Source organism: Hyla sarda, chromosome 2, assembly GCF_029499605.1.
Source record: "Hyla sarda isolate aHylSar1 chromosome 2, aHylSar1.hap1, whole genome shotgun sequence".
Lineage (NCBI taxonomy): Eukaryota > Metazoa > Chordata > Amphibia > Anura > Hylidae > Hyla > Hyla sarda.
In genome coordinates, this window is record NC_079190.1 from 4,746,252 (window position 1) to 4,768,875 (window position 22,624).

Consider the following 22,624-nt stretch of genomic DNA (forward strand, 5'->3'; position numbering starts at 1 on the left):
AACAGCCCCCGGGGGGCACATCTGGGCCCATTACAGCGGCCCTGTCCGTGGTGCTGCAGGCCGGCACTGAGGGGGTTAATGTGCTGCTCTCCCTGGTCATGAACTGGTCACCGGAGGTCAAGTGAGTCATTCAAAGAACAGCGCCCCCCGTCCACCCCCAGGCCTCCAGGACCAGCCGCCTGTTTAAGTGGTCACTTAATGGCTTGTGCCCCGAGGGTGAGGAGGACGAGGAGGGTGGGGAGGGCCCTGGGGGCATCGGATGGGCAGGTGGAGAGGAAGTGGAGAACAATAGGTAGAGATCACCCAAGCGACACCTTCCCTCCTGTCACCATCTAAAACATTCAGTATAAAGCGGGTGAGGAAAAAAGGGCACAGACTGACTAAATAAATAGCGGGCAAGGAGGGGGCACAGACTGACTAAATATATAGTGGGCAAGGAGGGGGCACAGACTGACTAAATATATAGTGGGCAAGGAGGGGGCACAGACTGACTAAATAAATAGCGGGCAGGAAAGGGGGCACAGACTGACTAAATATATAGCGGGCAAGGAGGGGGCACAGACTGACTAAATATATAGCGGGTGAGGAAAAAAGGGCACAGACTGACTAAATAAATAGCGGGCAAGGAGGGGGCACAGACTGACTAAATATATTAGTGGGCAAGGAGGGGGCACAGACTGACTAAATATATTAGTGGGCAAGGAGGGGGCACAGACTGACTAAATATATAGCGGGCAAGGAGGGGGCACAGACTGACTAAATATATAGCGGGCAGGAAAGGGGGCACAGACTGACTAAATATATTAGTGGGCAAGGAGGGGGCACAGACTGACTAAATATATAGCGGGCAAGGAGGGGGCACAGACTGACTAAATATATAGCGGGCAAGGAGGGGGCACAGACTGACTAAATATATAGCGGGCAAGGAGGGGGCACAGACTGACTAAATATATAGCGGGCAAGGAGGGGGCACAGACTGACTAAATATATAGCGGGCAAGGAGGGGGCACAGACTGACTAAATATATAGTGGGCAAGGAGGGGGCACAGACTGACTAAATATATTAGTGGGCAAGGAGGGGGCACAGACTGACTAAATATATAGCGGGCAAGGAGGGGGCACAGACTGACTAAATATATAGCGGGCAAGGAGGGGGCACAGAATGACTAAATATATAAGTGGGCAAGGAGGGGGCACAGACTGACTAAATATATAGTGGGCAAGGAGGGGGCACAGACTGACTAAATATATAGCGGGCAAGGAGGGGGCACAGACTGACTAAATATATAGCGGGCAAGGAGGGGGCACAGACTGACTAAATATATAGCGGGCAAGGAGGGGGCACAGAATAACTAAATATATTAGTGGGCAAGGAGGGGGCACAGACTGACTAAATATATAGTGGGCAAGGAGGGGGCACAGACTGACTAAATATATAGCGGGCAAGGAGGGGGCACAGACTGACTAAATATATAGCGGGCAAGGAGGGGGCACAGATTGACTAAATATATTAGTGGGCAAGGAGGGGGCACAGACTGACTAAATATATAGTGGGCAAGGAGGGGGCACAGACTGACTAAATATATAGCGGGCAAGGAGGGGGCACAGAATGACTAAATAAATAGCGGGCAGGAAAGGGGGCACAGACTGACTAAATATATAGCGGGCAAGGAGGGGGCACAGACTGACTAAATAAATAGCGGGCAAGGAGGGGGCACAGACTGACTAAATATATAGCGGGCAAGGAGGGGGCACAGACTGACTAAATATATAGTGGGCAAGGAGGGGGCACAGACTGACTAAATATATAGCGGGCAAGGAGGGGGCACAGACTGACTAAATATATAGCAGGCAAGGAGGGGGCACAGACTGACTAAATATATAGCGGGCAAGGAGGGGGCACAGACTGACTAAATATATAGCGGGCAAGGAGGGGGCACAGACTGACTAAATATATAGCGGGCAAGGAGGGGGCACAGACTGACTAAATATATAGCGGGCAAGGAGGGGGCACAGACTGACTAAATATATTAGTGGGCAAGGAGGGGGCACAGACTGACTAAAAATATTAGTGGGCAAGGAGGGGGCACAGACTGACTAAATATATAGCGGGCAAGGAGGGGGCACAGACTGACTAAATATATAGCGGGCAAGGAGGGGGCACAGACTGACTAAATATATAGCGGGCAAGGAGGGGGCACAGATTGACTAAATATATTAGTGGGCAAGGAGGGGGCACAGACTGACTAAATATATAGTGGGCAAGGAGGGGGCACAGACTGACTAAATATATAGCGGGCAAGGAGGGGGCACAGAATGACTAAATAAATAGCGGGCAGGAAAGGGGGCACAGACTGACTAAATAAATAGCGGGCAAGGAGGGGGCACAGACTGACTAAATATATAGCGGGCAAGGAGGGGGCACAGAATGACTAAATATATTAGTGGGCAAGGAGGGGGCACAGACTGACTAAATATATAGTGGGCAAGGAGGGGGCACAGACTGACTAAATATATAGTGGGCAAGGAGGGGGCACAGACTGACTAAATATATAGCGGGCAAGGAGGGGGCACAGAATGACTAAATAAATAGCGGGCAGGAAAGGGGGCACAGACTGACTAAATAAATAGCGGGCAAGGAGGGGGCACAGACTGACTAAATATATAGCGGGCAAGGAGGGGGCACAGACTGACTAAATAAATAGCGGGCAAGGAGGGGGCACAGACTGACTAAATATATAGCGGGCAAGGAGGGGGCACAGACTGACTAAATATATAGTGGGCAAGGAGGGGGCACAGACTGACTAAATATATAGCGGGCAAGGAGGGGGCACAGACTGACTAAATATATAGCAGGCAAGGAGGGGGCACAGACTGACTAAATATATAGCGGGCAAGGAGGGGGCACAGACTGACTAAATATATAGCGGGCAAGGAGGGGGCACAGACTGACTAAATATATAGCGGGCAAGGAGGGGGCACAGACTGACTAAATATATTAGTGGGCAAGGAGGGGGCACAGACTGACTAAATATATAGCGGGCAAGGAGGGGGCACAGACTGACTAAATATATTAGTGGGCAAGGAGGGGGCACAGACTGACTAAATATATAGCGGGCAAGGAGGGGGCACAGACTGACTAAATATATAGCGGGCAAGGAGGGGGCACAGACTGACTAAATATATAGCGGGCAGGGAGGGGGCACAGACTGACTAAATATATAGCGGGCAAGGAGGGGGCACAGACTGACTAAATATATAGCGGGCAAGGAGGGGGCACAGACTGACTAAATATATAGTGGGCAAGGAGGGGGCACAGACTGACTAAATAAATAGTGGGCAAGGAGGGGGCACAGACTGACTAAATATATAGCGGGCAGGAAAGGGGGCACAGACTGACTAAATATATTAGTGGGCAAGGAGGGGGCACAGACTGACTAAATATATTAGTGGGCAAGGAGGGGGCACAGAATGACTAAATATATAGCGGGCAAGGAGGGGGCACAGACTGACTAAATATATAGCGGGCAAGGAGGGGGCACAGACTGACTAAATATATAGCGGGCAAGGAGGGGGCACAGACTGACTAAATAAATAGCGGGCAGGAAAGGGGGCACAGACTGACTAAATATATAGCGGGCAAGGAGGGGGCACAGACTGACTAAATATATAGCGGGCAAGGAGGGGGCACAGACTGACTAAATATATAGCGGGCAAGGAGGGGGCACAGACTGACTAAATATATAGCGGGCAAGGAGGGGGCACAGACTGACTAAATATATAGCGGGCAGGAAAGGGGGCACAGACTGACTAAATATATAGCGGGCAAGGAGGGGGCACAGACTGACTAAATATATTAGTGGGCAAGGAGGGGGCACAGACTGACTAAATAAATAGCGGGCAGGAAAGGGGGCACAGACTGACTAAATATATTAGTGGGCAAGGAGGGGGCACAGACTGACTAAATAAATAGTGGGCAAGGAGGGGGCACAGACTGACTAAATAAATAGCGGGCAAGGAGGGGGCACAGACTGACTAAATATATAGCGGGCAAGGAGGGGGCACAGACTGACTAAATATATAGTGGGCAAGGAGGGGGCACAGACTGACTAAATATATAGTGGGCAAGGAGGGGGCACAGACTGACTAAATATATTAGTGGGCAAGGAGGGGGCACAGACTGACTAAATATATAGCGGGCAAGGAGGGGGCACAGACTGACTAAATATATAGTGGGCAAGGAGGGGGCACAGACTGACTAAATATATTAGTGGGCAAGGAGGGGGCACAGACTGACTAAATATATTAGTGGGCAAGGAGGGGGCACAGACTGACTAAATAAATAGCGGGCAGGAAAGGGGGCACAGACTGACTAAATATATAGCGGGCAAGGAGGGGGCACAGACTGACTAAATATATAGCGGGCAAGGAGGGGGCACAGACTGACTAAATATATAGCGGGCAAGGAGGGGGCACAGACTGACTAAATATATTAGTGGGCAAGGAGGGGGCACAGACTGACTAAATATATAGCGGGCAAGGAGGGGGCACAGACTGACTAAATATATAGCTGCAAGGAGGGGGCACAGACTGACTAAATATATAGCGGGCAGGGAGGGGGCACAGACTGACTAAATATATAGTGGGCAAGGAGGGGGCACAGAATGACTAAATAAATAGGGAGGGTGGGGAGGATGGGGAGGGCCCTGGGGGCATCGGATGGGCAGGTGGAGAGGAAGTGGAGAACAATAGGTAGAGATCACCCAAGCGACACCTTCCCTCCTGTCACCATCTAAAACATTCAGTATAAAGCGGGTGAGGAAAAAAGGGCACAGACTGACTAAATAAATAGCGGGCAAGGAGGGGGCACAGACTGACTAAATATATTAGTGGGCAAGGAGGGGGCACAGACTGACTAAATAAATAGCGGGCAGGAAAGGGGGCACAGACTGACTAAATATATAGCGGGCAAGGAGGGGGCACAGACTGACTAAATAAATAGCGGGCAAGGAGGGGGCACAGACTGACTAAATATATAGCGGGCAAGGAGGGGGCACAGACTGACTAAATATATAGTGGGCAAGGAGGGGGCACAGACTGACTAAATATATAGCGGGCAAGGAGGGGGCACAGACTGACTAAATATATAGCAGGCAAGGAGGGGGCACAGACTGACTAAATATATAGCGGGCAAGGAGGGGGCACAGACTGACTAAATATATAGCGGGCAAGGAGGGGGCACAGACTGACTAAATATATAGCGGGCAAGGAGGGGGCACAGACTGACTAAATATATAGCGGGCAAGGAGGGGGCACAGACTGACTAAATATATTAGTGGGCAAGGAGGGGGCACAGACTGACTAAAAATATTAGTGGGCAAGGAGGGGGCACAGACTGACTAAATATATAGCGGGCAAGGAGGGGGCACAGACTGACTAAATATATTAGCGGGCAAGGAGGGGGCACAGACTGACTAAATATATAGCGGGCAAGGAGGGGGCACAGACTGACTAAATATATAGCGGGCAAGGAGGGGGCACAGACTGACTAAATATATAGCGGGCAAGGAGGGGGCACAGAATAACTAAATATATTAGTGGGCAAGGAGGGGGCACAGACTGACTAAATATATAGTGGGCAAGGAGGGGGCACAGACTGACTAAATATATAGCGGGCAAGGAGGGGGCACAGACTGACTAAATATATAGCGGGCAAGGAGGGGGCACAGATTGACTAAATATATTAGTGGGCAAGGAGGGGGCACAGACTGACTAAATATATAGTGGGCAAGGAGGGGGCACAGACTGACTAAATATATAGCGGGCAAGGAGGGGGCACAGACTGACTAAATAAATAGCGGGCAGGAAAGGGGGCACAGACTGACTAAATAAATAGCGGGCAAGGAGGGGGCACAGACTGACTAAATATATAGCGGGCAAGGAGGGGGCACAGAATGACTAAATATATTAGTGGGCAAGGAGGGGGCACAGACTGACTAAATATATAGTGGGCAAGGAGGGGGCACAGACTGACTAAATATATAGTGGGCAAGGAGGGGGCACAGACTGACTAAATATATAGCGGGCAAGGAGGGGGCACAGAATGACTAAATAAATAGCGGGCAGGAAAGGGGGCACAGACTGACTAAATAAATAGCGGGCAAGGAGGGGGCACAGACTGACTAAATATATAGCGGGCAAGGAGGGGGCACAGACTGACTAAATAAATAGCGGGCAAGGAGGGGGCACAGACTGACTAAATATATAGCGGGCAAGGAGGGGGCACAGACTGACTAAATATATAGTGGGCAAGGAGGGGGCACAGACTGACTAAATATATAGCGGGCAAGGAGGGGGCACAGACTGACTAAATATATAGCAGGCAAGGAGGGGGCACAGACTGACTAAATATATAGCGGGCAAGGAGGGGGCACAGACTGACTAAATATATAGCGGGCAAGGAGGGGGCACAGACTGACTAAATATATAGCGGGCAAGGAGGGGGCACAGACTGACTAAATATATTAGTGGGCAAGGAGGGGGCACAGACTGACTAAATATATAGCGGGCAAGGAGGGGGCACAGACTGACTAAATATATTAGTGGGCAAGGAGGGGGCACAGACTGACTAAATATATAGCGGGCAAGGAGGGGGCACAGACTGACTAAATATATAGCGGGCAAGGAGGGGGCACAGACTGACTAAATATATAGCGGGCAGGGAGGGGGCACAGACTGACTAAATATATAGCGGGCAAGGAGGGGGCACAGACTGACTAAATATATAGCGGGCAAGGAGGGGGCACAGACTGACTAAATATATAGTGGGCAAGGAGGGGGCACAGACTGACTAAATAAATAGTGGGCAAGGAGGGGGCACAGACTGACTAAATATATAGCGGGCAGGAAAGGGGGCACAGACTGACTAAATATATTAGTGGGCAAGGAGGGGGCACAGACTGACTAAATATATTAGTGGGCAAGGAGGGGGCACAGAATGACTAAATATATAGCGGGCAAGGAGGGGGCACAGACTGACTAAATATATAGCGGGCAAGGAGGGGGCACAGACTGACTAAATATATAGCGGGCAAGGAGGGGGCACAGACTGACTAAATAAATAGCGGGCAGGAAAGGGGGCACAGACTGACTAAATATATAGCGGGCAAGGAGGGGGCACAGACTGACTAAATATATAGCGGGCAAGGAGGGGGCACAGACTGACTAAATATATAGCGGGCAAGGAGGGGGCACAGACTGACTAAATATATAGCGGGCAAGGAGGGGGCACAGACTGACTAAATATATAGCGGGCAGGAAAGGGGGCACAGACTGACTAAATATATAGCGGGCAAGGAGGGGGCACAGACTGACTAAATATATTAGTGGGCAAGGAGGGGGCACAGACTGACTAAATAAATAGCGGGCAGGAAAGGGGGCACAGACTGACTAAATATATTAGTGGGCAAGGAGGGGGCACAGACTGACTAAATAAATAGTGGGCAAGGAGGGGGCACAGACTGACTAAATAAATAGCGGGCAAGGAGGGGGCACAGACTGACTAAATATATAGCGGGCAAGGAGGGGGCACAGACTGACTAAATATATAGTGGGCAAGGAGGGGGCACAGACTGACTAAATATATAGTGGGCAAGGAGGGGGCACAGACTGACTAAATATATTAGTGGGCAAGGAGGGGGCACAGACTGACTAAATATATAGCGGGCAAGGAGGGGGCACAGACTGACTAAATATATAGTGGGCAAGGAGGGGGCACAGACTGACTAAATATATTAGTGGGCAAGGAGGGGGCACAGACTGACTAAATATATTAGTGGGCAAGGAGGGGGCACAGACTGACTAAATAAATAGCGGGCAGGAAAGGGGGCACAGACTGACTAAATATATAGCGGGCAAGGAGGGGGCACAGACTGACTAAATATATAGCGGGCAAGGAGGGGGCACAGACTGACTAAATATATAGCGGGCAAGGAGGGGGCACAGACTGACTAAATATATTAGTGGGCAAGGAGGGGGCACAGACTGACTAAATATATAGCGGGCAAGGAGGGGGCACAGACTGACTAAATATATAGCTGCAAGGAGGGGGCACAGACTGACTAAATATATAGCGGGCAGGGAGGGGGCACAGACTGACTAAATATATAGTGGGCAAGGAGGGGGCACAGAATGACTAAATAAATAGGGAGGGTGGGGAGGATGGGGAGGGCCCTGGGGGCATCGGATGGGCAGGTGGAGAGGAAGTGGAGAACAATAGGTAGAGATCACCCAAGCGACACCTTCCCTCCTGTCACCATCTAAAACATTCAGTATAAAGCGGGTGAGGAAAAAAGGGCACAGACTGACTAAATAAATAGCGGGCAAGGAGGGGGCACAGACTGACTAAATATATTAGTGGGCAAGGAGGGGGCACAGACTGACTAAATAAATAGCGGGCAGGAAAGGGGGCACAGACTGACTAAATATATAGCGGGCAAGGAGGGGGCACAGACTGACTAAATAAATAGCGGGCAAGGAGGGGGCACAGACTGACTAAATATATAGCGGGCAAGGAGGGGGCACAGACTGACTAAATATATAGTGGGCAAGGAGGGGGCACAGACTGACTAAATATATAGCGGGCAAGGAGGGGGCACAGACTGACTAAATATATAGCAGGCAAGGAGGGGGCACAGACTGACTAAATATATAGCGGGCAAGGAGGGGGCACAGACTGACTAAATATATAGCGGGCAAGGAGGGGGCACAGACTGACTAAATATATAGTGGGCAAGGAGGGGGCACAGACTGACTAAATAAATAGCGGGCAAGGAGGGGGCACAGACTGACTAAATATATAGCGGGCAAGGAGGGGGCACAGACTGACTAAATATATAGTGGGCAAGGAGGGGGCACAGACTGACTAAATATATAGCGGGCAAGGAGGGGGCACAGACTGACTAAATATATAGCGGGCAAGGAGGGGGCACAGACTGACTAAATATATTAGTGGGCAAGGAGGGGGCACAGACTGACTAAATAAATAGTGGGCAAGGAGGGGGCACAGACTGACTAAATATATTAGTGGGCAAGGAGGGGGCACAGACTGACTAAATATATAGCGGGCAAGGAGGGGGCACAGACTGACTAAATATATAGCGGGCAAGGAGGGGGCACAGACTGACTAAATATATAGCGGGCAGGGAGGGGGCACATACTGACTAAATATATAGCGGGCAAGGAGGGGGCACAGACTGACTAAATATATAGCGGGCAAGGAGGGGGCACAGACTGACTAAATATATAGCGGGCAAGGAGGGGGCACAGACTGACTAAATATATAGCGGGCAAGGAGGGGGCACAGAATGACTAAATAAATAGCGGGCAGAAAAGGGGGCACAGACTGACTAAATATATAGCGGGCAAGGAGGGGGCACAGACTGACTAAATATATAGCGGGCAAGGAGGGGGCACAGACTGACTAAATATATAGCGGGCAAGGAGGGGGCACAGACTGACTAAATATATAGCGGGCAAGGAGGGGGCACAGACTGACTAAATATATAGCGGGCAAGGAGGGGGCACAGACTGACTAAATATATTAGTGGGCAAGGAGGGGGCACAGACTGACTAAATAAATAGTGGGCAAGGAGGGGGCACAGACTGACTAAATATATAGCGGGCAAGGAGGGGGCACAGACTGACTAAATATATAGCGGGCAAGGAGGGGGCACAGACTGACTAAATATATAGCGGGCAAGGAGGGGGCACAGACTGACAAAATTTCTATACATGGATGGTGCCAGCCCCGGCAGTGCCCACAGAGAAGAGGCAGCCCCCGGCAGTGCCCACAGAGCAGAGGCAGCCCCCGGCAGTGCCAACAGAGCAGAGGCCGCCCCCGGCAGTGCCCCCAGAGCAGAGGCCACTCCCGGCAGTGCCCACAGAGCAGAGGCCGCCCCCGGCAGTGCCCACAGAGCAGAGGCCGCCCCCGGCAGTGCCAACAGAGCAGAGGCAGCCCCCGGCAGTGCCCCCAGAGCAGAGGCCGCCCCCGGCAGTGCCCACAGAGCACAGGCCGCCCCCGGCAGTGCCAACAGAGCAGAGGCCGCCCCCGGCAGTGCCAACAGAGCAGAGGCCGCCCCCGGCAGTGCCAACAGAGCAGAGGCCGCCCCCGGCAGTGCCCACAGAGCAGAGGCCGCCCCCGACAGTACCCACAGAGCAGAGGCCGCCCCCGACAGTACCCACAGAGCAGAGGCCGCCCCCGACAGTGCCCACAGAGCAGAGGCCGCCCCCGGCAGTGCCCGCAGAGCAGAGGCCGCCCCCGACAGTGCCCGCAGAGCAGAGGCCGCCCCCGACAGTGCCCCCAGAGCAGAGGCCGCCCCCGGCAGTGCCCACAGAGCAGAGGCCGCCGCCGGCAGTCCCCACAGAGCAGAGGCCGCCCCCGGCAGTGCCCACAGAGCCGAGGCCGCCCCCGGCAGTGCCCACAGAGCAGAGGCCGCCGCCGGCAGTCCCCACAGAGCAGAGGCCGCCCCCGGCAGTGCCCACAGAGCCGAGGCCGCCCCCGGCAGTGCCAACAGAGCAGAGGCCGCCCCCGGCAGTGCCCACAGAGCAGAGGCCGCCCCCGGCAGTGCCCCCAGAGCAGAGGCCGCCCCCGGCAGTGCCCACAGAGCACAGGCCGCCCCCGGCAGTGCCAACAGAGCAGAGGCCGCCCCCGGCAGTGCCAACAGAGCAGAGGCCGCCCCCGGCAGTGCCCACAGAGCAGAGGCCGCCCCCGGCAGTGCCCACAGAGCAGAGGCCGCCCCCGGCAGTGCCCACAGAGCAGAGGCCGCCCCCGGCAGTGCCCACAGAGCAGAGGCCGCCCCCGGCAGTGCCCACAGAGCAGAGGCCGCCCCCGGCAGTGCCCGCAGAGCAGAGGCCGCCCCCGGCAGTGCCCGCAGAGCAGAGGCCGCCCCCGGCAGTGCCCGCAGAGCAGAGGCCGCCCCCGGCAGTGCCCGCAGAGCAGAGGCCGCCCCCGGCAGTGCCCTCAGAGCAGAGGCCGCCCCCGGCAGTGCCCCCAGAGCAGAGGCCGCCCCCGGCAGTGCCCACAGAGCAGAGGCCGCCCCCGGCAGTGCCCACAGAGCAGAGGCCGCCCCCGGCAGTGCCCACAGAGCAGAAGCCGCCCCCGGCAGTGCCCACAGGGCAGAGGCAGTCTTAACAGTGCCAACAGAGCTGTTGTACATGTCCATGGTATAGGTCGTGCCCGCCCCATTGTTACACACACAGCTGACACTCACCCCCCTCCAGTAGAGCCTGAGCCGTCCCATAATCATCCATCAGAACAGCGTAGTGCAGCGCCGTGCAGCCCCGGAAACTGGCGCGGTTATTCAGCCGGTTACTGAACTCATCCTCCCGGGTCACCAGAACTGCAAAGAGAGAGAGAAAAGGGTCATCATCCTCATCATCAGCAACCATCATAATCATCCATCATCATCACCATCATAATCATCCACCATCATCACCATCATCCACCATCATCACCATCATCAACCATCATCACCCATCATCATCACCATCATCACCATCATCATCATCCTCATTATCACCCATCATCACCATCATCATCCATCATCATCATCCTCATTATCACCCATCATCATCACCATCATAATCATCCATCATCATCATCCTCCATCATCACCATCATCAGCAACCATCATCACCATCATAATCATCCATCATCATCACCATCATAATCATCCATCATCATCACCATCATCACCCATCATCATCATCCTCATTATCACCCATCATCACCATCATCATCCATCATCATCATCCTCATTATCACCCATCATCATCACCATCATAATCATCCATCATCATCATCCTCCATCATCACCATCATAATCATCCATCATCATCACCATCATAATCATCCATCATCATCACCATCATAATCATCCATCATCATCACCAACATAATCATCCACCATCACCACCACCACCACCCATCACCATCATCACCATCATCCTCTCCATCATCATCACCATCAGCCATCATCCTCTCCATCATCATCATCATCACCCTCTCCATCATCATCATCCTCTCCATCATCATCATCACCCTCTCCATCATCATCACTAGAGATGAGCGAACTTACAGTAAATTCGATTCGTCACGAACTTCTCGGCTCGGCAGTTTATGACTTATCCTGCATAAATTAGTTCAGCTTTCCGGTGCTCCGGTGGGCTGGAAAAGGTGGATACAGTCCTAGGAAAGAGTCTCCTAGGACTGTATCCACCTTTTCCAGCCCACGGGAGCACCGGAAAGCTGAACTAATTTATGCAGGAAAAGTCATCAACTGCCGAGCCGAGAAGTTCGTGACGAATCAAATTTACTGTAAGTTCCCTCATCTCTAATCATCACCATCACCCATCATCCTCTCCATAAACAATAACCACTATCATTTCCTTCATCATTATCAAAAATGTAAATTTAAGTTGTTACATAAATTCCTTGACAGTTCTTAAGATCTCTGCTTGCTGTCAGTCCATAGGAACCTTCAATGGTCATGTGATATCCACACACAGCTGCAGGTTCGTTATCAGTGATCACATGACCAGGATGGATCTGTATCCACTGGGAGTAGAGTGAAGGCTCCTGTGACAGCAAGCGGAGATACTGACAATAGTGAGAAAACTTTTCATTATACAAAGAATAGGGGACAGGTGAGGGAGATATGTGAGGCCTAATGTAGTAGCTGATCCCTGTATACGGTTATAATGTAGTAGCTGATCCCTGTATACGGTTATAATGTAGTAGCTGATCCCTGTATACGGTTATAATGTAGTAGCTGATCCCTGTATACGGTTATAATGTAGTAGCTGATCCCAGTATACGGTTATAATGTTGCGGCTGATGCCTGTATACGGTTATAATGTAGTAGCTGATCCCTGTATACGGTTATAATGTAGTGGCTGATCCCTGTATACGGTTATAATGTTGCGGCTGATGCCTGTATACGGTTATAATGTAGTAGCTGATCCCTGTATCTAGTTATAATGTAGCAGCTGATCCCTGTATACGGTTATAATGCTGCGTCTGATCCCTGTATACGGTTATAATGTTGCGGCTGATGCCTGTATACAGTTATAATGTAGCAGCTGATCCCTGTATACGGTTATAATGTAGCAGCTGATCCCTGTATACGGTTATAATGTAGCAGCTGATCCCTGTATACGGTTATAATGTAGCAGCTGATCCCTGTATACGGTTATAATGCTGCGTCTGATGCCTGTATACGGTTATAATGTTGCGGCTGATGCCTGTATACGGTTATAATGTTGCGGCTGATGCCTGTATACAGTTATAATGTTGCGGCTGGTCCCTGTATACGGTTATAATGTTGCGGCTGATGCCTGTATACGGTTATAATGTTGCGGCTGATGCCTGTATACAGTTATAATGTTGCGGCTGGTCCCTGTATACGGTTATAATGATGCGGCTGATGCCTGTATACGGTTATAATGTTGCAGCTGGTCCCTGTATACAGTTATAATGTTGCGGCTGGTCCCTGTATACGGTTATAATGATGCGGCTGATGCCTGTATACGGTTATAATGTTGCGGCTGGTCCCTGTATACAGTTATAATGTTGCGGCTGGTCCCTGTATACAGTTATAATGTTGCAGCTGATGCCTGTATACGGTTATAATGTTGCGGCTGATCCCTGTATACTGTTATAATGCTGCGTCTGATCCCTGTATACTGTTATAATGTTGCGGCTGATGCCTGTATACGGTTATAATGTTGCGGCTGATGCCTGTATACGGTTATAATGTTGCGGCTGATCCCTGTATACAGTTATAATGTTGCGGCTGGTCCCTGTATACGGTTATAATGTTGCAGCTGATGCCTGTATACGGTTATAATGTTGCGGCTGATGCCTGTATACGGTTATAATGTTGCGGCTGATCCCTGTATACAGTTATAATGTTGCGGCTGGTCCCTGTATACGGTTATAATGTTGCGGCTGGTCCCTGTATACGGTTATAATGTTGCGGCTGATGCCTGTATACGGTTATAATGTTGCGGCTGATCCCTGTATACAGTTATAATGTTGCGGCTGGTCCCTGTATACGGTTATAATGTTGCGGCTGGTCCCTGTATACGGTTATAATGTTGCGGCTGGTCCCTGTATACGGTTATAATGTTGCGGCTGGTCCCTGTATACGGTTATAATGTTGCGGCTGATGCCTGTATATGGTTTTTATGTTCTGGCTGATGGCTGTATATGACGCTTTCCATCACGCTGCGCTACGGGGATCATTACGGCGGACGCGGTGACACGGACACGAACATTACACTGTGATTAGAGCAGAAGAATCCATTATTCTTCTGCCCGGGGGCTCTTTGTCCTCTGAACCTTTCACCCCTGCGGGTCAGACACCCGGGGATCGGGAAATCAGGGGCGATAAAATGGAAAATCCATCGGATCATCAGCGAAGGAGGAGGAGGGGGAACCCTCTAAGCTGTGGCTGATAACAGATAGTAATAGATTGTATTCACTTGTCTTCTTCCTGGCCTGAGCGGCTGATAACAGATAGTAATAGATTGTATTCACTTGTCTTCTTCCTGGCCTGAGAGGCTGATAACAGATAGTAATAGATTGTATTCACTTGTCTTCTTCCTGGCCTGAGTGGCTGATAACAGATAGTAATAGATTGTATTCACTTGTCTTCTTCCTGGCCTGAGCGGCTGATAACAGATAGTAATAGATTGCATTCACTTGTCTTCTTCCTGGCCTGAGCGGCTGCTAACAGATAGTAATAGATTGTATTCACTTGTCTTCTTCCTGGCCTGAGCGGCTGATAACAGACAGCAATAAGGGCGGGTAGATCATTTCTATATACCAGTGTGCCTCCAGCTGTTGCAAAACTACAACTCCCGAAGACTGTCCGGGCATGCTGGGAGTTGTAGTTTTGCAACAGTTTTATAGTAAATAGCTGCTCGGCAGCAGATGTAGTGTCTTTTACCCCGTTGAGTGGTCAGGAAGGACAGATGCGCCCCCCCCCCCCCCCCCGGGGTCGATACAGCTGCACTGCAGGACCTGATCAATGATAACCACCCGCCTGGGGGCGAAACATGCACCTGCCGGGGACCACACATCCACCTGCCGAGGGCGCTGTAAAGTTCATGTACAGTGTCCTGGGGTCTCAAATGGATAAAGCATATGAAGGAGATTTCTACCCACCACCCAGCTTTCTCACACTCCCAAATAAAAAATCTGCCCGCTAAAGGCAGCGCCGTGGTATGGGATAGGATTTATAACATAGTAAATAAATATATGTCATTCAGAACTCTGGGAAAGCAGAGTAACTCCTCCTGTAAAGGCCAAACTGACCACAACAGCTTTGATATGTCTACCACCCAGCTTTTCCCAGACTTTCAAATAAATATGGCAGTGCAGCGGTAGGGGATAGGATGCAAAACAAGGTAAATATATACCACTCAGAACTCTGGGAAAGCAGAGTAATTCCTCCTGTGAAGGCCAAAATGATGCTAACAGCGTTGATATGTCTACCACCCAGCTTTCCCAGACTCCAGAATAACAAATTGACCAACAAACACGGGGATATGGGAAATAAAGAAGGATGACAAGACAGATATATACCATTCAGAACTCTGGGAAAAGCTGAATAACTGCGCTGGTAAAAAAAAAAAAAAAAAAAAAAAAAACAACTGTAACCCAGCTTTCTCCCAAATAACAAATCTGCCTACTAAAGGCAGTGCAGTGTTATGGGATCGAATTTACGACATAGTAAATATATATATCATTCAGAACTCTGGGAAAGCAGAGTAATTCCTCCTGTAAAGACCAAAATGACCCTAACAGCTTTGATATGTCTACCAATCTTTCCCAGACTCCTGAATAGCATACTGACCACCAACACAGTCATATGGGAGGTAAAGGAGGATGCCGAGGCAGATATTCAGCTTTCTACGAGTTCAGGATGGTTTATCTGCCTTGTCATCCTTCTTTACCTCCATCACTGTGTTGGTGGTCAATTTTTTATTCGGGAGTCTAGGGAAAGCTGGGTGATAGATGTTGTTGCAGTCATTGTGGCCTGTACCAGGACTGTTATTCATCTTTCCCATTTTGAATGGTATAACAGCCCTGATAAAGGCCAAAATGACTGCAACAGTGTCTATCACCCAGCTTTCCCAGATGGCTGAATAACAAATCTGACCTGTAATGGTATAGTAGAAAGAGGTGTATTGCTTATGTAAAATTAACCATATGAAAACTATGGAGAGCTGGGTAATAGCTTCCGCAGGTGCAGAGTTGTATGTGAGGACTCTTACAGGCTCCATCACCCAGCTTTTCCAGAATAACAACTCAGCTTGCTTACAGCAGTGACATGGGAGAAAAAGGTGCATAACTACATACATTTACCAATCAGAACAATAAGAGAGCTGGGTGGTAGCTCTCCCGAGCACCGAATTGACTGTAACAGCTATTAAAGCCACCCAGCTTTGCCAGAATGACAAAACAATCCTGCCTGGTTCTGATGCAGATTTACCATTCAGAACTATGGAAAGTTGGGTGAAAGATCTAAAGTGGCAGGCACAAACTTGAAGTCTCTTACTTTCGTATTCTTGAATAACTGGGCACATATGTCATTCAGGAATCTGGGAAAGCTGGTTGATCGGAACATTTACATCCATGTTCATTATGGCTGTTATACCCCAAGAGAAGAGTCATAACCAGGCAGATTTACCATTCACTGCTTTAGAAAAGCTGGGTGACAGACACTGACAAGTGCTGAAATGGCAGTACAATTCCTACAGTATCTACCACCTAGCTTTCCCAGAGTCCAGAATAACAATCCTTCCTAGTTGTGAACAGGAGAAGCAGATTAATCATTCAGAACAAAGAAAAGCTGGGTGACAGACCCTGTATGATCCGCAGTGGCCGACAATCTGGTTGTCTCCTACTTTCTGACTTTTGTATAACTGGGTGTGTTTGACATTCTGGGAAAGCTGGGTGAAGACACAAGGATGTAGGAATGGAAGCCTTTACTTGCCACCCAGCTTTCCCTGGAGAAGAGACCCAATATTTTACATTTACTGGAAATGTTCTAAAACACTCTGGGGGAGATTCATCAAAACCTGAAAAGATGCCGAGTTACCATAGCAACCAATCAGATCGCTGCTTTCATTATTCAGAGGCCTTTTCAAAAATGAAAGCAGCGATCTGATTGGTTGCTATGGGCAACTGGTCAACTTTTCCTCTACACAGGTTCAGGGCCACAAACATAACTATTTTACACAAGAATTAATGAAAGGAAAGAAAAGTAACGAAAAACTGGCAAATTAGTCTCAATATACGGTGGGGGGTGTGTGGCCCCACAAAGGGTTAAGGGGCCCGGCGCAGGCTGAGCGCGGTCTGTGGCCCCACAAAGGGTTAAGGGACCCCGGTGCAGTCTGAGCACGGTCTGTGGCCCCACAAAGGGTTAAGAGGCCCCCGGTGCGGGCTGAGCACGGTGTGTGGCCCCATAAAGGGTTAAGGGACCCCCAGTGCGGGCTGAGCGCAATGTGTGGCCCCACAAAAGGTTGAGGGGCCCCCGGTGCAGTCTGAGCGCGGTCTGTGGCCCCACAAAGGGTTAAGGGGCCCCCGGTGCAGGCTGAGCGCTGTGTCAGGGAAGATGAATCTGAGATACTAGGCAGGAGAGCGGTAAAGAGATTAAAGTCTTATTATTGTGGGGCGTCTGCTCCCCTCCCCCGCCCCGGCCTCCATGACAGCTCAGTCATCATCTGTAAGAAATACCGGAGCGGGGCATTATGATGGCAAACTCGATAAAGCGTCAGGGGGAGCCGCGCCGCACATCCATCACCGGGACGCCTGGAAAATTTCAGCTCGCTGCCGGCCGCGCAAATGTCTGTAATATATCTCTGGTGATGCCGCAGTTTAGATGCTTTTATGAAATAGAAAAATGTTTGTATGCGGGAGAGGGGGGCGCTGTCACCGGGGGTATGAGGAAATGATGGGGGGGCGCTGTCACCGGGGGTATGAGAGACATGATGGGGGGCGCTGTCACCAGGGGTATGAGAGACATGATGGGGGGCGCTGTCACCGGGGGTATGAGGAAATGATGGGGGGGCGCTGTCACCAGGGGTATGAGAGACATTATGGGGGGCGCTGTCACCGGGGGTATGAGAGACATGATGGGGGGCGCTGTCACCGGGGGTATGAGAGACATGATGGGGGGCGCTGTCACCGGGGGTATGAGAGACATGATGGGGGGCGCTGTCACCGGGGGTATGAGAGACATGATGGGGGGCGCTGTCACCGGGGGTATGAGAGACATGATGGGGGGCGCTGTCACCGGGGGTATGAGAGACATGATGGGGGGCGCTGTCACCGGGGGTATAAGGAAATGATGGGGGGGCGCTGTCACCAGGGGTATGAGAGACATGATGGGGGGCGCTGTCACCAGGGGTATGAGAGACATGATGGGGGGCGCTGTCACCGGGGGTATAAGGAAATGATGGGGGGCGCTGTCACCAGGGGTATGAGAGACATGATGGGGGGCGCTGTCACCGGGGGTATAAGGAAATGATGGGGGGGCGCTGTCACCAGGGGTATGAGAGACATGATGGGGGGCGCTGTCACCAGGGGTATGAGAGACATGATGGGGGGCGCTGTCACCGGGGGTATGAGAGACATGATGGGGGGCGCTGTCACCGGGGGTATGAGAGACATGATGGGGGGCGCTGTCACCGGGGGTATGAGAGACATGATGGGGGGCGCTGTCACCGGGGGTATGAGAGACATGATGGGGGGCGCTGTCACCGGGGGTATGAGAGACATGATGGGGGGCGCTGTCACCGGGGGTATAAGGAAATGATGGGGGGGCGCTGTCACCAGGGGTATGAGAGACATGATGGGGGGCGCTGTCACCAGGGGTATGAGAGACATGATGGGGGGCGCTGTCACCGGGGGTATGAGGGACATGATGGGGGGCGCTGTCACCGGGGGTATGAGGGACATGATGGGCAGCGCTGTCACCGGGGGTATGAGGGACATGATGGGGGGCGCTGTCACCGGGGGTATGAGAGACATGATGGGGGGCGCTGTCATGGGGGTATGAGAGACATGGTGGGGGGCGCTGTCATGGGGGTATGAGGGACATGATGGGGGGCGCTGTCATGGGGGTATGAGGGACATGATGGGCGGCGCTGTCATGGGGGTATGAGGGACATGATGGGGGGCGCTGTCACCGGGGGTATGAGGGACATGATGGGCGGCGCTGTCATGGGGGTATGAGGGACATGATGGGGGGCGCTGTCACCGGGACATGAGGGACATGATGTGACATTATCCTCTCCTCTATATAACACTGCTGTACTGTAATAAGATGTGATATCATCCTCTCCTCTATATAACACTGCTGTACTGTAATAAGATGTGATATCCCCCTCTCCTCTATATAACACTGCTGTACTGTAATAAGATGTGATATCATCCTCTCCTCTATATAACACTGCTGTACTGTAATAAGATGCGATATCATCCTCTCCTCTATATAACACCGCTGTACTGTAATAAGATGTGATATCATCCTCTACTCTATATAACACTGCTGTACTGTAATAAGATGTGATATCATCCTCTATATAACACTGCTGTACTGTAATAAGATGTGTTATCATCCTCTCCTCTATATAACACTGCTGTACTGTAATAAGATGTGATATCATCCTCTCCTCTATATAACACTGCTGTACTGTAATAAGATGTGATATCATCCTCTCCTCTATATAACACTGCTGTACTGTAATAAGATGTGATATTATTATCCTCTATATAACACTGCTGTACTGTAATAAGATGTGATATCATCCTCTCCTCTATATAACACTGCTGTACTGTAATAAGATGTGTTATCATCCTCTCCTCTATATAACACTGCTGTACTGTAATAAGATGTGATATCATCCTCTCCTCTATATAACACTGCTGTACTGTAATAAGATGTGATATCATCCTCTCCTCTATATAACACTGCTGTACTGTAATAAGATGTGATATCATCCTCTCCTCTATATAACACTGCTGTGCTGTAATAAGATGTGATATCATCCTCTATATAACACTGCTGTACTGTAATAAGATGTGATATCATCCTCTCCTCTATATAACACTGCTGTACTGTAATAAGATGTGATATCATCCCCTCCTCTATATAACACTGCTGTACTGTAATAAGATGTGATATCATCCTCTCCTCTATATAACACTGCTGTACTGTAATAAGATGTGATATCATCCTCTCCTCTATATAACACTGCTGTACTGTAATAAGATGTGATATCATCCTCTATATAACACTGCTGTACTGTAATAAGATGTGATATCATCCCCTCCTCTATATAACACTGCTGTACTGTACTAAGATGTGATATCATCCCCTCCTCTATATAACACTGCTGTACTGTAATAAGATGTGATATCATCCTCTCCTCTATATAACACTGCTGTACTGTAATAAGATGTGATATCATCCTCTCCTCTATATAACACTGCTGTACTGTAATAAGATGTGATATCATCCCCTCCTCTATATAACACTGCTGTACTGTAATAAGATGTGATATCATCCTCTCCTCTATATAACACTGCTGTACTGTAATAAGATGTGATATCATCCTCTCCTCTATATAACACTGCTGTACTGTAATAAGATGTGATATCATCCCCTCCTCTATATAACACTGCTGTACTGTAATAAGATGTGATATCATCCTTTCCTCTATATAACACTGCTGTACTGTAATAAGATGTGATATCATCCTCTCCTCTATATAACACTGCTGTACTGTAATAAGATGTGATATCATCCTCTCCTCTATATAACACTGCTGTACTGTAATAAGATGTGATATCATCCTCTCCTCTATATAACACTGCTGTACTGTAATAAGATGTGATATCATCCTCTCCTCTATATAACACTGCTGTACTGTAATAAGATGTGATATCATCCTCTCCTCTATATAACACTGCTGTACTGTAATAAGATGTGATATCATCCTCTCCTCTATATAACACTGCTGTACTGTAATAAGATGTGATATCATCCTCTCCTCTATATAACACTGCTGTACTGTAATAAGATGTGATATCATCCCCTCCTCTATATAACACTGCTGTACTGTAATAAGATGTGATATCATCCTCTCCATATAACACTGCTGTACTGTAATAAGATGTGATATCATCCTCTATATAACACTGCTGTACTGTAATAAGATGTGATATCATCCTCTCCTCTATATAACACTGCTGTACTGTAATAAGATGTGATATCATCCTCTATATAACACTGCTGTACTGTAATAAGATGTGATATCATCCTCTCCTCTATATAACACTGCTGTACTGTAATAAGATGTGATATCATCCTCTCCTCTATATAACACTACTGTACTGTAATAAGATGTGATATCATCCTCTCCTCTATATAACACTACTGTACTGTAATAAGATGTGATCTCATCCTCTCCTCTATATAACACTGCTGTACTGTGATAAAATGTGATATCATCCTCTCCTCTATATAACACTGCTGTACTGTAATAAGATGTGATATCAGCCTCTCCTCTATATAACACTGCTGTACTGTAATAAGATGTGGTATCATCCTCTCCTCTATATAACACTGCTGTACTGTGATAAAATGTGATATCATCCTCTCCTCTATATAACACTGCTGTACTGTAATAAGATGTGGTATCATCCTCTATATAACACTGCTGTACTGTAATAAGATGTGATATCATCCTCTCCTCTATATAACACTGCTGTACTGTAATAAGATGTGATATCATCCTCTCCTCTATATAACACTGCTGTACTGTAATAAGATGTGATATCATCCTCTCCTCTATATAACACTGCTGTACTGTAATAAGATGTGATATCATCCTCTCCTCTATATAACACTGCTGTACTGTAATAAGATGTGATATCATCCTCTCCTCTATATAACACTGCTGTACTGTAATAAGATGTGATATCATCCCCTCCTCTATATAACACTGCTGTACTGTAATAAGATGTGATATCATCCTCTCCTCTATATAACACTGCTGTACTGTAATAAGATGTGATATCATCCTCTATATAACACTGCTGTACTGTAATAAGATGTGATATCATCCTCTCCTCTATATAACACTGCTGTACTGTAATAAGATGTGATATCATCCTCTCCTCTATATAACACTGCTGTACTGTAATAAGATGTGATATCATCCTCTATATAACACTGCTGTACTGTAATAAGATGTGATATCATCCCCTCCTCTATATAACACTGCTGTACTGTAATAAGATGTGATATCATCCTCTCCTCTATATAACACTGCTGTACTGTAATAAGATGTGATATCATCCTCTCCTCTATATAACACTGCTGTACTGTAATAAGATGTGATATCATCCTCTCCTCTATATAACACTGCTGTACTGTAATAAGATGTGATATCATCCTCTCCTATATATAACACTGCTGTACTGTAATTGGATGTGATATCATCCCCTCCTCTATATAACACTGCTGTACTGTAATAGGATGTGATA

The 22,624-nt window shown here is 49.0% G+C and overlaps 1 protein-coding gene across 1 annotated transcript in view; it reads right to left on the reverse strand.

Moving 5' to 3' along the window:
* CLPB (ClpB family mitochondrial disaggregase) overlaps positions 1 to 22,624 on the reverse strand; it is a 98,689-nt gene that overhangs the window by 45,281 nt on the left and 30,784 nt on the right. The window contains exon 5 of the mRNA XM_056561060.1: positions 11,271 to 11,399. Coding sequence (XP_056417035.1) covers positions 11,271 to 11,399 — 129 coding nt within the window. The remainder of the gene's footprint in view (positions 1 to 11,270; positions 11,400 to 22,624) is intronic.